The 15,027-nt window shown below is 39.7% G+C and overlaps 1 protein-coding gene across 2 annotated transcripts in view; it reads left to right on the forward strand.

The window, feature by feature from the left end:
- The first annotated feature begins 5,399 nt into the window (after positions 1 to 5,399).
- Positions 5,400 to 15,027, forward strand: part of ATF6 (activating transcription factor 6) — a 238,878-nt gene continuing 229,250 nt past the window's right edge. Inside the window, exon 1 of one of the 2 annotated variants that reach the window (XM_067039886.1) lies at positions 5,400 to 5,521. In XM_067039886.1, the coding sequence (XP_066895987.1) occupies positions 5,470 to 5,521 (52 nt within the window). In that variant the 5' untranslated portion in view covers positions 5,400 to 5,469. The remainder of the gene's footprint in view (positions 5,522 to 15,027) is intronic. The other variant, XM_059037757.2, reaches the window with a different exon arrangement.

A 15,027-nucleotide genomic window follows, 5' to 3' on the forward strand; every position in this document is an offset into this window, starting at 1 on the left:
CCTGGTGTATATGTATATGCGGACTCCCCACCTCACGTTTCTAAGCTCTGTCTACACTCCTGGCATACAGTATTGGCACAGTTCTGTCAGAGGCCTGAGCAAGGCTTGGAGCTATTGGGGCTAGTTTGTTGTCAGAAGTGTGTCTAGAAAGGGACCATGTGTCTTGGCTGAGCACATCACTTTGGCATCATGGATTCTTAACCTGTTGGAAGAGACATTACCAGATGCCAGAGTAAAGTCCTAGGTATGGATCTAGACATAAAATTCTTTTCAAATTTTATTTCTCTGACAAGGGTTTAAGTTGAAAGCAAATGAATAAATGAAAGAAAAAGTATTTGATAACATTCAACATTTATGACAAAAAAAGGTAACTAGAATGGAAGGAAGCTTCCTTAAACTGTGCATATAAAAAAAAAAAAAACTACAAACAGCACATTTCTTAATGATAATTGAAAATGTTTCCTTGTATTTAAAAAGTCTCCAGAAAAAAATTTTGCAAAAACAGATGAGGAAACAAAAAAACAAAACCAATCAAGCCCCTAGTTATTACAATCAACAGAATCATAAAGTGAGAAATTATACAGGACAAATGAAAAATTCTTTTTTTTTGGCTGTGTTGCGCAGCAGGATCTTAGTTGCCTAACCAGGGATTGAACCCAGACACCAGCAGTGAGGCAGTGAAAGTGCTCAGCTCTGAAAGGGCAGAGTCCTAACCACTGGATCACCAGGGAATTCCTGCAAGTGACAGATTCTTATCTCTTGTTTGTTTGAAATTTTCTATATTAAAGGTTAAGTTTTAAAATGATGATGTCAAATAAAATAGATTTTAAAATGTTAGTGTTTGTATACAGTAAGTCTACACAGAAAATTCTAGAGGATTTACAGACAAAATATTAGAATGACATAATTCAATAAGGTTTTTGAATACAAAATTGCTCTATAAAAAATAGTGTTACTATATCCTAGCAATAACTGAATAAAAAAAATTTTTTTTGAAGAAAAGGATGTGTAAAATGAAACTGAAAAGAAAACTTCCCTCAGTAGAGGGAAGGATTTCTTATGCAATATACAACTAGTAGAGATCATTAACAAAATTTGATAAATTTGACTATGTTAAAATTAAAACCTAGAGGACAAAAACCCCATAAACAAAGACAAGTGTCAACCTAAGAGAAGGTATTTGCTATATACATACGGGTTAAATGAATAGACTATCTAAAGGTGTACACATCATTGAGAGAAAGAAAATCCAACAGGAAATTTTATAAAAGATAAGAATGGGCAATTCACAGAAGAGGAAATAAGGTTTAATGAACATGAAAAGATGCACCACATCTTTAATTTACATTTAATTTAAATGTAAATTATAGTCACACCCTTCACAGGCAAAAAATAAAAGTCTGACTACATCTAGTGTTGGTGAGAATTCATCACTGCTAACGAGAGTGTAAATTGGCATAATTTGGCAAATAGTAGTACTCCTACTGCATGATCCAGCATATATCTTTTTTTTTTTTTTTTGCGATACGCGGGCCTCTCACTGTTGTGGCCTCTCCCGTTGCGGAGCACAGGCTCCGGACGCGTAGGCTCAGCGGCCACGGTTCATGGGCCCAGCCGCTCCGCGGCATGTGGGATCTTCCCGGACCAGGGCACGAACCCGTGTCCCCTGCATCGGCAGGCGGATTCTCAACCACTGCGCCACCAGGGAAGCCCTAGCATATATCTTAAAGACATTCTTGCACATATGCACAAGGGTACCCATAGAAGGATATATTTTATGTAACAGTAAAAAGTTGAAACAATCGAAATGTTTATCAGTATGGAAATGAAAAAACGTCTGTATTATATATTAATAATGTATATATTCAAGGAAATACCATAGAACAGTTAAAACACAGATCATCAAAAAGTAATGTTGAATGAGAAAAGTGACTTGGAGAACATTAGTGCTATAAGTTTATGTAAGTTAAAATACAGCACTAAATGTATGTATCTATACACATATTTAAACGTGATAAAAATAAAAAATGGCTTTGAATGATTACCATAAAATTTATAATGGAAGTTGTCTATGTGGAGGGAAGGAAATGAAGCAGAGGAAAACGCAGACCTCAACTTTATCTACGATGTTTAATTTCTTATGAAAAATCTGAAATGAAAATGGAAAAGTTAATATTTGTTAATTCTTGGCAATAAGTACACAAATGCTTGTAATTATCTGCACTTGAATAAAAAATAAAAATTTTGAAAATTAAACGAAAACTTATTGGAGTTCAGTCATGGTGATTTTCTTAAAAAAAAGACTAAGTTGTCTGGTGGATACAGAAGACTCTTGGTGGTTTTACTTTAGGTTTTATGCCAATTTTTGAATTTGCAATTGGGTAAGAATAAAAATCTTATTCCTGTCCTGTCCTTAGGTTCTTCAGAATCTTTTTTTTAGATTCCATATATATGCATTAGCATACGGTATTTTTTTTTCCCTTTCTGACTTCACTCTGTATGACAGACTCTAGGTCCATCCATCCACCTCACTAAAAATAACTCAGTTTCGTTTCTTTTTATGGCTGAGTAATATTCCATTGTATATATGTGCCACATCTTTATCCATTCATCTGTTGATGTACACTTAGGTTGCTTCCATGTCCTGGCTATTGTAAATAGAGCTGCAATGAACATTGAGGTACATGACTCTTTGAATTATGGTTTTCTCAAGGTATATGCCCAGTAGTGGGATTGCGGGGTCATATGGTAGTTCTATTTGTAGTTTTTTAAGGAACCTCCCTCCATACTGTTCTCCATAGTGGCTGTATCAATTTACCTTCCCACCAACAGTGAAAGAGGGTTCCCTTTTCTCCACACTCTCTCCAGCATTTATTGTTTGTAGATTTTTGATGATGGCTATTCTGACCAGTGTGCGGTGATACCTCATTGTAGTTTTGATTTGCATTTCTCTAATGATTCGTGATGTTGGGCATCCTTTCATGTGTTTGTGGCAATCAGTATATCCTCCTTGGAGAAATGTCTATTTAGGTCTTCTGCCCATTTTGTTTTTTTTTCTGTACAGCTCCGCACGCGCAGGCTCAGCAGCCATGGCTCATGGGCCCAGCCGCTCCGCGGCATGTGGGATCTTCCCGGACCGGGCCACGAACCCGCGTCCCCTGCATCGGCAGGCGGACTCTCAACCACTGCACCACCAGGGAAGCCCTCTGCTGCCCATTTTTGTAATGGGTTGTTTTTTTGATATTGAGCTGCATGAGCTGCTTGTATATTTTGGAGATTAATCCTTTGTTTAAAATTTGCTTCGTTTGCAAGTATTTTCTCCCATTCTGAGTGTTGTCTTTTCATCTTGTTTATGGTTTCCTTTGCTGTGCAAAAGCTTTTAAGTTTCATTATGTTCCATTTGTTTATTTTTGTTTTTATTACCATTTTTCTAGGAGGTGGGTCAAAAAGGATCTTGCTGTGATTTATGTTATAGAGTGTTCTGCCTATGTTTTCCTCTAAGAGTTTGATAGTGTCTGGCCTTACATTTAGTTCTTTAATCCATTTTGAGTTCATTTTTGTGTATGGTGTAACGGACTTTTCTAATTTCATCCTTTTACATGTACCTGTCCAGTTTTCCCAGCACCACTTTTTTTTTTTTAACATCTTTATTGGAGTATAACTGTTTTACAATGGTGTGTTAATTTCTGCTTTACAACAAAGTGAGTCAGCCATACACATACACATGTTCCCATATCTCCTCCCTCCCGCGTCTCCCTCCCTCCGACCCTCCCTATCCCACCCCTCTAGGTGGTCACAAAGCACTGAGCTGATCTCCCTGTGCCATGCGGTTGCTTCCCACCAGCTATCTATTTTACATATGTAAATAAATGTAAAATTTATTTACATAAATAAGTGTATATATGTCCATGCCACTCTCTCACTTCGTCACAGCTTACCCTTCCCCCTCCCCATGTCCTCAAGTCCATGCTCTAGTAGGTCTGTGCTTTATTCCCGTCCTACCCCTAGTCTCTTCATGACATTTGTTTTTCTTAGATTCCATATATATGTGTTAGCATATGGTATTTGTTTTTCTCCTTCTGACTTACTTCACTCTGTATGACAGACTCCACGTCTAACCACCTCATTACAAATAACTCAGTTTCATTTCTTTTTATGGCTGAGTAATATTCTATTGTATACATGTGCCACATCTTCTTTATCTATTCATCTGTTGATGGACACTTAGGTTGCTTCCATGTCCTGGCTATTGTAAATAGAGCTGCAATGAACATTTTGGTACATGACTCTTTTTGAATTATTGTTTTCTCAGGGTATATGCCCAGTAGTGGGATTGCGGGGTCGTATGGTAGTTCTATTTGTAGTTTTTTAAGGAACCTCCATACTGTTCTCCATAGCGGCTGTATCAATTTACATTCCCACCAGCAGTGCAAGAGTGTTCCCTTTTCTCCACACCCTCTCCAGCATTTATTGTTTCTAGATTTTTTGATGATGGTCATTGTGACCGGCCAGCACCACTTATTGAAGAGACTATCTTTTCTCCATTGGGGATATGTGTTCTTAAGGTAGAGTATTTTAAATATTCAACTGCTGAAATGCTTTAAAAAGAAATTCTATTAAGTAGCATTCTTGAAACTGCTTCGTCAAACTTATTTAAAATTTTCAGTTAGAGTTTGTGACGTAAGTGGATTTTTCTAAGCAAAACCGTTTCTTAAATTTTAGTAATAAAAAGACTGGGAATTTACCTCATTGTAGGTGTTAGGGTAGGGTCGCTTGGACTTTCACTACTAGGCTATGCTTTAGAAATGTATGTTTAAGGAGGTGAGTTTGATTTTGGGGAGTTTATCTTTTATATTTACTTTAAAAAATTTGTTTAAATAAAAGTAGTCTTTCTAGAAGTACGATTCATAGTATTTTTGCTTATCTCAGGTACTGTGCCAATGGAGAGGCAGCTCAAACGAATGTGGAAAAAATAGTTGTGTGTTTTCCTTCCACACACTTGTGTATACAGAGAATTTTTACATTGATAGTGAGTTATTCGTAAAAATTAAACCAACTTTACTTTCTTAGTCCCTAGTTTTGTTCTGATATATCTACACTGTGGTGTTGAGAATGATACTTAGGGGACGAGCCAGTATGTTCAGAATGGATTTTCTTCCCCATTTTTAATGTTATCAATATATCTTATTTAACCGAAATAGTGATTACGTCTCTTTCTTTTTTCCCTAAAACAGCGGGACAGAAAATGCCGAAACCTCCAAAAGGGAACTATTAACTCAGAGATTTGCTTAAAATTAGCTTAGTCACTGACGTCACTCGCGCAGAAGCAATTTGTCTTCATTCGGCCACCGTCGCGTCAGCGTTACGGAGTATTTTGTCCATCTGCCGCCACCGTCCCAGATATTATTCACCGAGTTCCAGGGCAGTGGAACGTGTGTTTCGGGGGAGCCGGCTGGCGTTGCCGGCACCATGGAGTCACCTTTTAGTCCGGGACTCCCTCACCGGCCGGATGAAGAGTGGGGTGAGTGGGATCTGAGACTGTACCAGGGGTGGCTCCAGGTTTCTTCCTCCTTACTTCCGCGCATTTGTGGTGACAGGTGTGGACGAACCCTGCCGGGGAAGCGAGGGCCACTCGTTGCTTCCGTCCGTGGTCCTAGTAGAGTCTAGCAGAACCTGTCGGTTTCGGCCCTGGCGACAGCGAGCGTAAAATGTTGCCTGATTGGAATTACTATCGTGTTTCACCGTTTCCTCTGGGAAAGTGCCGGGTGACGATTTTGTGGGGCGAAAACGACGTCATTAGGAAGCTTAGGGCGAGGATGGCTGTGACCATCAAAAAGGCTGCAAGCTATTTTCTCAGAGTGTGGGGTGTGGGAGGTGCTTGCCATGGAGTGTACGGGTACGTGTTTGGTTTGTGTGAGAGAATGTGAATCCTCATCTCGAAACTTCCATTATTGATCGAGGCTGATGCCCATCTTGGCAGAGAAGCAAAGCACCCCAGCACCTGACCTCAGGTCCCTGATTACGTAGACCTAACGCTTATAAACGGATATAATCCTGATTGCTCTCCGGATACAACTCTGAATTTTCTTGTTATGGATATTTTGTTTGGCTTTGTGGTCAGGAAGAGTGGAATGGAATGTAGTGGAAATGAGAGTGGAGAAGCTTTATCATCTAAGTGTTTAGAAGAAACATATTCCTCCCTTGTTTGCGAGACATAGTACTAATATTGTTCTTGGGCTTCAGTATGAATTTGGGGTTGTATACGTCCCTGAATGTGTCCTGCGGTGAACCTAAACCCTTCACTAGCTTTAAAATTTGGGGGAAACCCAGACTGACCTTCATTTTTTTCCCCCTTGGACCATCGTTCTCAGTAGCAAGAGTGTAATCTCAATTCTCTTTGTTGAACTGAAGTCCTCATTTGATTTTCCAAGGACAGAACTTCTCTTAAATTATATAGTGTTAGAGATTTATTTCAATCCTTGGATAGGTTTTCTATGAGTTGTTGGAAAAATTTTAGACTGTCTCTTCCAAATGTATTTTCCCAAGCCAAATGTAGTCGTAGTAATAGGAACAGTTGCCGTTAAGCACTTTGTGTCAGGTGCCCTGCTTAGCTCTTACATGCATTATCTTATTTAGTCCTCCCAACAGTCCAGTGAGGTATTATTATTTTACAGATGAGGAAACTGAGGCTGAGAGAGAATGAATGCTCAGAGTCTTATAGCTAGTGAGTGTCAGAAACAGGATCAGTACCAGGTTTGTCTACCTCCAAAGCCTGTGCACTTAGTCACTATTCTATATTGCTTTCCTAAGTTATTTCTACAGATTTGATTTTTACCAAGATCCCCCCAGTTATTAACAAATCTACTTCAGTATACTGGGTTGTTATGATCTGTTTTCTCAGCTAGTCAACTATTATATTTTCATGATGTTTCTTAAACTATAACTGTGAGGCACTTCCTGATAGCATTATTATGTCTTCTGATACCAAGGCTGCATTTTCCTGACTAATCTGATCAGTTGACTCCTAGTCTTAATGTTCTTTAACAGAGCATTCAGTTCTTTGTAGTAGGTTCACTGACTCAGCTCAGGTATCTCGCCCTGCCCCTCCCTGAACATGCCATTTCCCATGGTTTTCCAAGCTTCTCTTTTCAAACTGTTAACAATCTTTTCTTAGTGGAACACTTTAATTCTGCTTCCTCAGGTGTTCAGTAAGTAGGATAGATTTTGCAGGCACTGGAGTGAAAGGTTACTGTTTGCTAGCATTTCTCGGTAGAATATGGATTCTTTTTCTGGGAGTTGCCATTTTGGGTGTTCAAGTACTTCACCGATTTATTTGACTTTTTTTTTTTTTCTATATTAGAAGCTAGCTAGTTAAATTTTTAAAATCACATTATGTAATTAGTACTTGTGACTGTTAACAACTTTGTATATTTAAAAATGACTTACTCAGAACAGCCTATGATGGGATGTGCATCCCATGTGCATTTTCCCTTTATGTGGGGTGATGAAATTTAGAACGGGCCTATAAACATTTTCTGTAAGGGTCTAGATAGTAGATATTTTAGGCTTTTGTGGTCATGTGGTCTCTGTTCTGACTCCTCAGCTCTGCCAGTTGTAGTACAAAAGCAGCCATGGACAATGTAAACTGAGCATGACTGTGTTCCAAAACAACTTTATTTATGGATGCTGAAATACTATTTCATGTAATTGTTTTTAATACTTAATAGGGTTTACTTTTAGTACAGTTTTAGATTTACAGAATAATTGAGGGGATAATACAGAGTTCCCCCGCCCCCCAAGTTTCCCCTATTGGTAACATCTTGCATTAGAGGAGTACATTTGTTACAATTGATGGGCCACTATTGATACATTATCATTAACTAAAGTCCATAGTTTATATTAAGATTCACTCTTGTTCATTCTGTGGATTTTGAGAAATGCATAATGTCATGTATCTACCATTACATTATCATATGGGATAGTTACACTGCCCTAAAAAAATCCTCTGTGCTCCACCTATTTGTCTCTGCCTCCCTCCTCCAAAGCCCCAACAACCACTGTTCTTTTCACTGTCGCCTAGTTTTGCCTTTTTCAAAATGTCATGTTGTTGGAATGATAGAGTACATAGCATTTTTAATTTGGCTTCTTTCATTTAGCAAAATGCATTTAAGATCCCTTTATTTTTAATGGCCTAATAGCTCATTTCTTTTCAGTACTGAATAATATTCCATGGTATGGATGTACCACAGTGTCTTTTGGGCTCCCATAGCAAAATACCTGGGAAGCTTAAACAACAGAAATTTATTTTCTGACAGTTCTGGAGGTTGGAAGTCCAAGCACAGGTGCCAGCATGGTCAGGTTCCGGTGAGACTTCTCTTCCTGGCTTATAGATGGCCACTTTTTTTTGCTGTGTCCTCATGAGGCAGAGGGGTGGAAAGGGAAGGAGGGAGGGAAGGAGGAAGAGGTAGGGTAGAGAGAGAGGTAGGTAGGTAGGTAGACCTATCTCTTAGTCTTATAAGGCCACAGTTCTAGTAGGTTAGAGCCCTGCCCTTGTAACCTCATTTAACCTTGATTACCTCATAAATACCACCCTACCTCTGGATGCAGTCATCTTGGGGGCTTCAATATCTAAATTTTGGGGGGGACACAATTTGGTCCATAGCACACAGTTTGTATATCCATTTACCTGTTGAAAAATACCTTGGTTGCTTCTAGGGTCTCAAAACCAGTTAAAGAGAGACTGAGGCCAGGAAAGAGGGCCAGGCATGGGGGACAAGAGTGACAGGTTCCAGCTTATAAAAGGCTTACATGCAGTGAAGGGACAGCCACAAACTGTTCTCCAGTGATGGACACTGCACAGAGAATTAAAATTGGTTGCTTTCAAATGTTGACAGTTATATATAAAGCTGCTATAAATATTCACGTGCATTTTTTTTTTTTTTTTGGCTTCGCTCTGGGGCTTGCAGGATCTCAGTTCCCTGACCAGGGATTGAACCCGGGCCATGGCAGTGAAAGCACCGAATCCTAACCACTAGACCACCAGGGAACTTCATTGCAGCTTCTTATGTGGACATAAGTTTTCATATAAATTGGGTAAATACCAAGGAGCATGATTGCTGGATCATACAGTTAGAGTATGTCCAGTTTTGTAAGAAACTTTCAACCTGTCTTCCAGAGTGGCTATGCCATTTTGCATTCCCACCAGCAGTGAATGAACATTCCTGTTGCTCCAGTCCTGCCAACATTTGGTGTTGCCAGTGTTTCAGATTATAGCCATCCTGATAGGTGTGTAGTGGTATCTCATTATTTTAGTTTGTAGTTCCCTGATAACATGTGATGTGTAGCATCTTTTTATATGCTATATTTTATCTATTTTTTAAAGGAAAGGTCTTTTTAAAAATATTTGTTTATTTATTTACTTTATGTTTTGGCTGCATTGGGTCTTAGTTGCGGCATGTGGGATATTCGTTGTGGCGCGCAGGCTCTAGAGCATGTGGGCTCTCTAGTTGTTGATCTTGTGCTCAGTAGTTGTGGCACGCAGGCTTAGTTGCCCTGCAGCATGTGGGATCTTAGTTCCCTGACCAGGGATCGAACCCATGTACCCTGCATTGGAAGGCGGATTTTTAACCATTGGACCACCAGGGAAGTCCCCATATGCTTTATTTGTCATTTGTATATCTTTCCTTTCCTCTTTCCTTCCTACCTCCCTCACTCCCTCCCTTTCTTTTTCTTACATTTTGCAAAAGCCACTTTTTTTTTGCCGCACATGAGATATATGTACCAAGATCAGAAGCTTCCATCTGCCACTGTGGTTTCTTTGATAAATTCAGTGTCTTCTGTGAAAGTTCTCTGTTACCTTCCTGCGTTGACCAAAACCTGACTCTCCTGATGACACTCTTTTCCCTAAAGTCCTAGTGAATGGTAGCTCTTTTCATTCTCAAAACCTTTCCACCATTAGGGCCTCTGAAAGTGGGTTAATTATCTTCCTTGTTCTTCATTGCTACTTTTAGATCATTCTCCTTTCATCCTCCCTAAAAACATCCAGGCTTAAATTTCACATTGGCTCACATGCTGTCCTCTACCTCTCCCTGTTATAGTCATCTGCTGATTTCTGGTTCACCCTCCCTCACTTTTTGAAAAAAATTTAGTTCATAGTTTATTGTCACTTTCTTTAACACTCCTTCCATCATGATTCTAGGCTGATTTCAGTATTCTCAGAGAAGATCCTTCAAATACCCTGACCTCTCATTTCCTGGGTCTCCTCTCCACCTTCCCACCCTGTCTCAGGTATTTTCTTCCCCAATCATAAACCTAAACCTTGTCAGTACTAGTAACATAATCTCAGTTTCCAACATCCCACTCTGACCATCACCTTCTGTCTTACCAGCTCACTGTCTTTAGTACTCCAATTCCAGTGGTACCAACACTGCTGAGATTCTGCCATCTTTTCACTGTTCCTCGTCCCCTTTATGTTATCACTTTCCCCTTATCCAGTTTAAATTCCATGGACAATCTCTGTAATCATTCCCTCACACAGTCAATATCCTTGTCTCTGTCTTGTTTTGTAGTTCTCTCTTTGATCAACTACAACCTTGGTTAAATCCAACTCTGTCTACTCCATGAATGCACTCAAGTAGCTGAAAGTGGCTAAAAAAGAAAATTCAATCATGCTGATTGGTCTCACTTTAAATTTATGATACTAACCTGAAATAGACCATTAAGTATTACCTGGCTGATCATATTTCCTTGGTCCTCTCACTCTGATGATCGTTTTTATAAAGGTTCTTCTCTCCTCAAACCTCCAGCACCTCCTCCTGCATTCTTTGAATCAGAAGAGAACTGCTGCAATCTCCTACTATTTCATCTACCAGTATATTTGCCTTCTCTTCATTGGTGGGAATGCTAGAGCTGATCACTTCTATGTGTGCTTTAGACCCCTCCTTCTTTGTTTTGTTTTGTTTTTTTAAATTAATTTATTTATTTTTGGCTGTGTTGGGTCTTCGTTGCTACTCACGGGCTTTCTGTAGTTGCGGTGAGCGGGGGCTACTCTTCGTTGCAGTGCGCGGGCTTCTCATTGCGGTGGCTTCTCTTATTGCGGAGCACAGGCTCCAGGTGCGTGGGCTTCAGTAGTTGTGGCTCATGGGCTCTAGAGCACAGGCTCAGTAGTTGTGGCACACGGGCTTAGTTGCTCCATGGCATGTGGGATCTTCCCAGACCAGGGCTCAAACCCATGTCCTCTGCATTGGCAGGTGGATTTTTAACCACTGCACTGCCAGGGAAGTCCCTAGACACTCCGCCCCTGTCCCTTTGTTCAAGAGTGTTGCTCAAGCTCTTCTTCCTTCTGTTTCCTGAATCTTCATTTCCATCCCTACATGTAGTTGCTTCTCCTGTCTAGAGTGAAAAAAAAAGAAAAACCCACAAACCCTCTTTACATGTTACTTCCCTTTTAGCTTCAACTACATTTCTCTTTTTTATTTTACAGCAGAATTCTTTTTTAAAAATCATCCATGTTCACCGACTCCACTTTCTCTTTTTTCACTGTCTCTTGAACACAATGCAGTCAGGCTCCACCACTCCACCAAAGCTGTTCTTTCTAAGGTCACAACTGTTTTCCAGTGGCCATTTCTCATCTTACAAGAAGTAAAGGAATAAATAAATGGCCAAAGCGGCAGTCAGGTGGGAAAGCTTGCTGAGCAAACAAAAACTAATAGCTACCATAGTTTACTACTGTTAGGAGAAATCTCTATAGTAGGTAGTGTGGGATTGGTGAAAAAGATATAGAAGTAGGCAGTAAATTTTAGAGATACTTCATAGATAACCAATGCAACCACTCTTATGGATCCTTCTAAGATATTCTGTAGTATACAAATGTATTTATCAACCCACTCTCAGTTTTTTTAAGTATTCACAAACCACAGAAAAGTTAAAAGGTCAGTACAGTGATAACCTGTATTTCCCTTATCTAGATTTACCAACTGTTAACATCCTGCCATACTCACTCTTTCTCTCAGTATTACCCACACTTCCCTCTTCTTTCATTATCTGAAAGCAGGCTGCAAATAATATGAATCCCCTAAACACTTCACTGTGTATCTCCTAAGAACAAGGAAATATGTATTTTTAAAAAGCATGAATTCATGCTAATACCCACAGTTCAAAGCCAGTACCACAGAGTTCTTTCTCACCTTCTTGCATTATATACTTTTATTTCTCTTTTCCTACTGTGTAAATCCTGATTCCCAATAGCATCCTATGTTTTTATGGGCTCACTTTAGCTGCTCTGTTGAAAATAGACTGAAAGAGGGTCAAGGGCAGAGGCAGAGAGACCATTTGGAGGCTACTGCATCAATCCAAGTGATTTATGGTGGGAGCAGTGGAGATAATGGAAGTGGTTGACTGTGGATATATACACATATGCATATGTATATACCCATGTGTATATATATATTTCTTTAAATAAATTTATTAATTTTTATTAATTTTATTTTTGGCAGCATTCGGTCTCTTCTGTGCACGGGCTTTTCTCTAGTTGTGGCGAGCGCGGGCTTCTCATTGTGGTGGCTTCTCTTGTTGCAGAGAATGAGCTCTAGGCGTGCAGGCTTCAGTAGGGTGACATACGGGCTCAGTAATTGTGGCACGTGGGCTCAGTAGTTGTGGCTCGTGGGCTCTAGAGCACAGGCTCAGTAGTTGTGGTGTATGGGCTTAGTTGCTCCGCGGCATGTGAGATCTTCCTGGACCAGGGCTCGAACCTGTGTCTTCTGCATTGACAGGCAGATTCTTAACCACTGCACCACCAGGGAAGCTCCCCATGTATATTTTTTATTCAAAATTTAAGTTTTGGAATAGTTTCAAACATACAGAAAAGTTATAAGAACTATGCAAAGAACTGTTGCATGCCTGTCACAGATTCCCTGATTGTTAAATTTTACTGTATTTGCCCCATTTCTCCTCCTTTAGAGAGAGAAAAAGAGAGTGAAGTGTGTTGTTAACTCATTACCCTTAAATACTGCAGTGTGTATCCCCTCCTCCCCCAAACAAGGATGCTCTCCTATATCTCTGTCATACAGTCCTTCCAGTCAGGAAATGAACATTGATACAGCATTACTATCCAATTCACAGATGCCATTCATATTTTGCTGCATTGTCTTAATAATGGCTCTTTTTCCTTTCTAGTCTGGGACCCTACCTGCAAACACACATTACTTTTACTTTTCATGTCTCCTTAGAGTTTTTCAACCTGGAATGGTTCCTTAGTCTTTTCCTGTTTCTTGTATCCTTGACAATCTTAAAGAGTACAGGTCTTTTGTTCTGTAAAATGACTCTAAACCTAGGTCTATATACTGTTTCCTCATGACCAGAATCAGGCCATGAGTCTGTGGTAGGAATGCTAGAGAAATGATAGAGGCACACTATGTTGACCTGTTCCAAAGTGATGTTCACCTTGATCACATTGTCAAGTTAGTATCTGCTGGATTTCTCCACTGTAAAGTCACCATTTCCCCTTTTACATTTGATTCGTATTGGGCTGGCCAAAAAGTTCCTTTGGGTTTTTCTGTAACATCTTACGGAAAAACCTGAACAAACTTTTTGGCTAACCCAGTATTTTGGGGGAGATAATCTGAATGCCACCACTGTCCTATTCCTTATTAAACCTTCACTCACCAGCCCTGGCCTCCATTGATAACTCCAGCTTATATCAACTACCACTCTAATGCCAAATGGTGATTCTCTCTTAGCATTCTGTCTACATTTATTAATTGATATTATACTGTAAGAAAAAGCTTTCTCTGTTTCTTTGTTTATTTCATTATGAGCTCATTAATTCCTGTTTGATTCAATGGGTTGTAATCTGGCTTTATTTTGATGCTCAGATCTTCTGAGAATTGACCAGTAAGAGTCCATTCATATCAGCTCCTTTGTTCTTTTGACATATTTCCGTCATTCTCTGAGGATTTCCTTATTTTCTGGCACAACAAGATTTTCCCAGGCCTATTTTGCACTTTCTCTGCCTCAGCCCTGGAATCAGCTCTTTCTCTAAGGAGCCCTTTAGTGGACTTCCATTTAGTAGAGGATGGTATTCAGTATCCAAGGTCTGGAAACAGGATTTTTCAGTGCTGGTGGGATGTCTTCATTTCTAGAACCTGTTAGCAGACAGAACTAGGACGTACATATATGTATATGTGTACACATGTATACAAACATCTACAATTCTTTCTGTGTATGAATATTTTTAAAAAATATGTTCATGTTAATACTTCTAATTCCAGTGAAACATCTTAGGGTTCTTTTATTCTCTTCCCTTTTCACGTTTCTAAATCCTTTCTCAGACAGTGAGAAACCTAGCTCTAATATATTTTATCATTGGCTCCATCAATTAACACATTTTTTCGGTATTATCACTCTCCTAACCACTCAGGCTGCTTCTTACTTCTGCCACTCTGTTCCTCCTCCCACTGCCCCATATTTTTGGCATCTGAGGCATGCTGCCACCTCCACAAGGCACCTCCTCTCCTGTATCATCCTATTTCCTTGGGTACCAGGCACATTGCCACAGAGGATGACACACACAACCTCACCACCCTCCTTGCTCTGCTGACATCTCTGTGTTGGGAAGAGTAGGGAAGAAAACGAAAGATGGAAAGGAAAGATAAGTTGCCAGATTACCAATACATACTTTGAAGACAGAGCTGACAGTATTTACTGGTAGATTGAATAGAGAGTGAGGAAGAGAAGTAAGCAATGACTCCTAAGGTTTTTGACCTGAGCTCCTGGGATAATTGAATTGTCATTAACTGAGATGAGGACAAACCATTAGGAGGTGTGGTGAGGGATGATTTGAAGCTCCGTTTTGGATGTGTTAAGTTTGAGATGTCTTTTAGATATCCAAGAGGAGAGGTAGAGTACTCACTGTGTACATGCGTCTTGAGGTATGGACTGGAGATGTATATTTAGGAATCCTTGGCATATAGATGCTCTTTAGAGCCATGAGCTCAGCTGAGATCACAAAGGGAGTAGAATAGATAGAAA

The sequence above is a fragment of the Kogia breviceps genome, chromosome 1 (assembly GCF_026419965.1).
Source record: "Kogia breviceps isolate mKogBre1 chromosome 1, mKogBre1 haplotype 1, whole genome shotgun sequence".
In the NCBI taxonomy this organism is placed as follows: Eukaryota; Metazoa; Chordata; class Mammalia; order Artiodactyla; family Physeteridae; genus Kogia; species Kogia breviceps.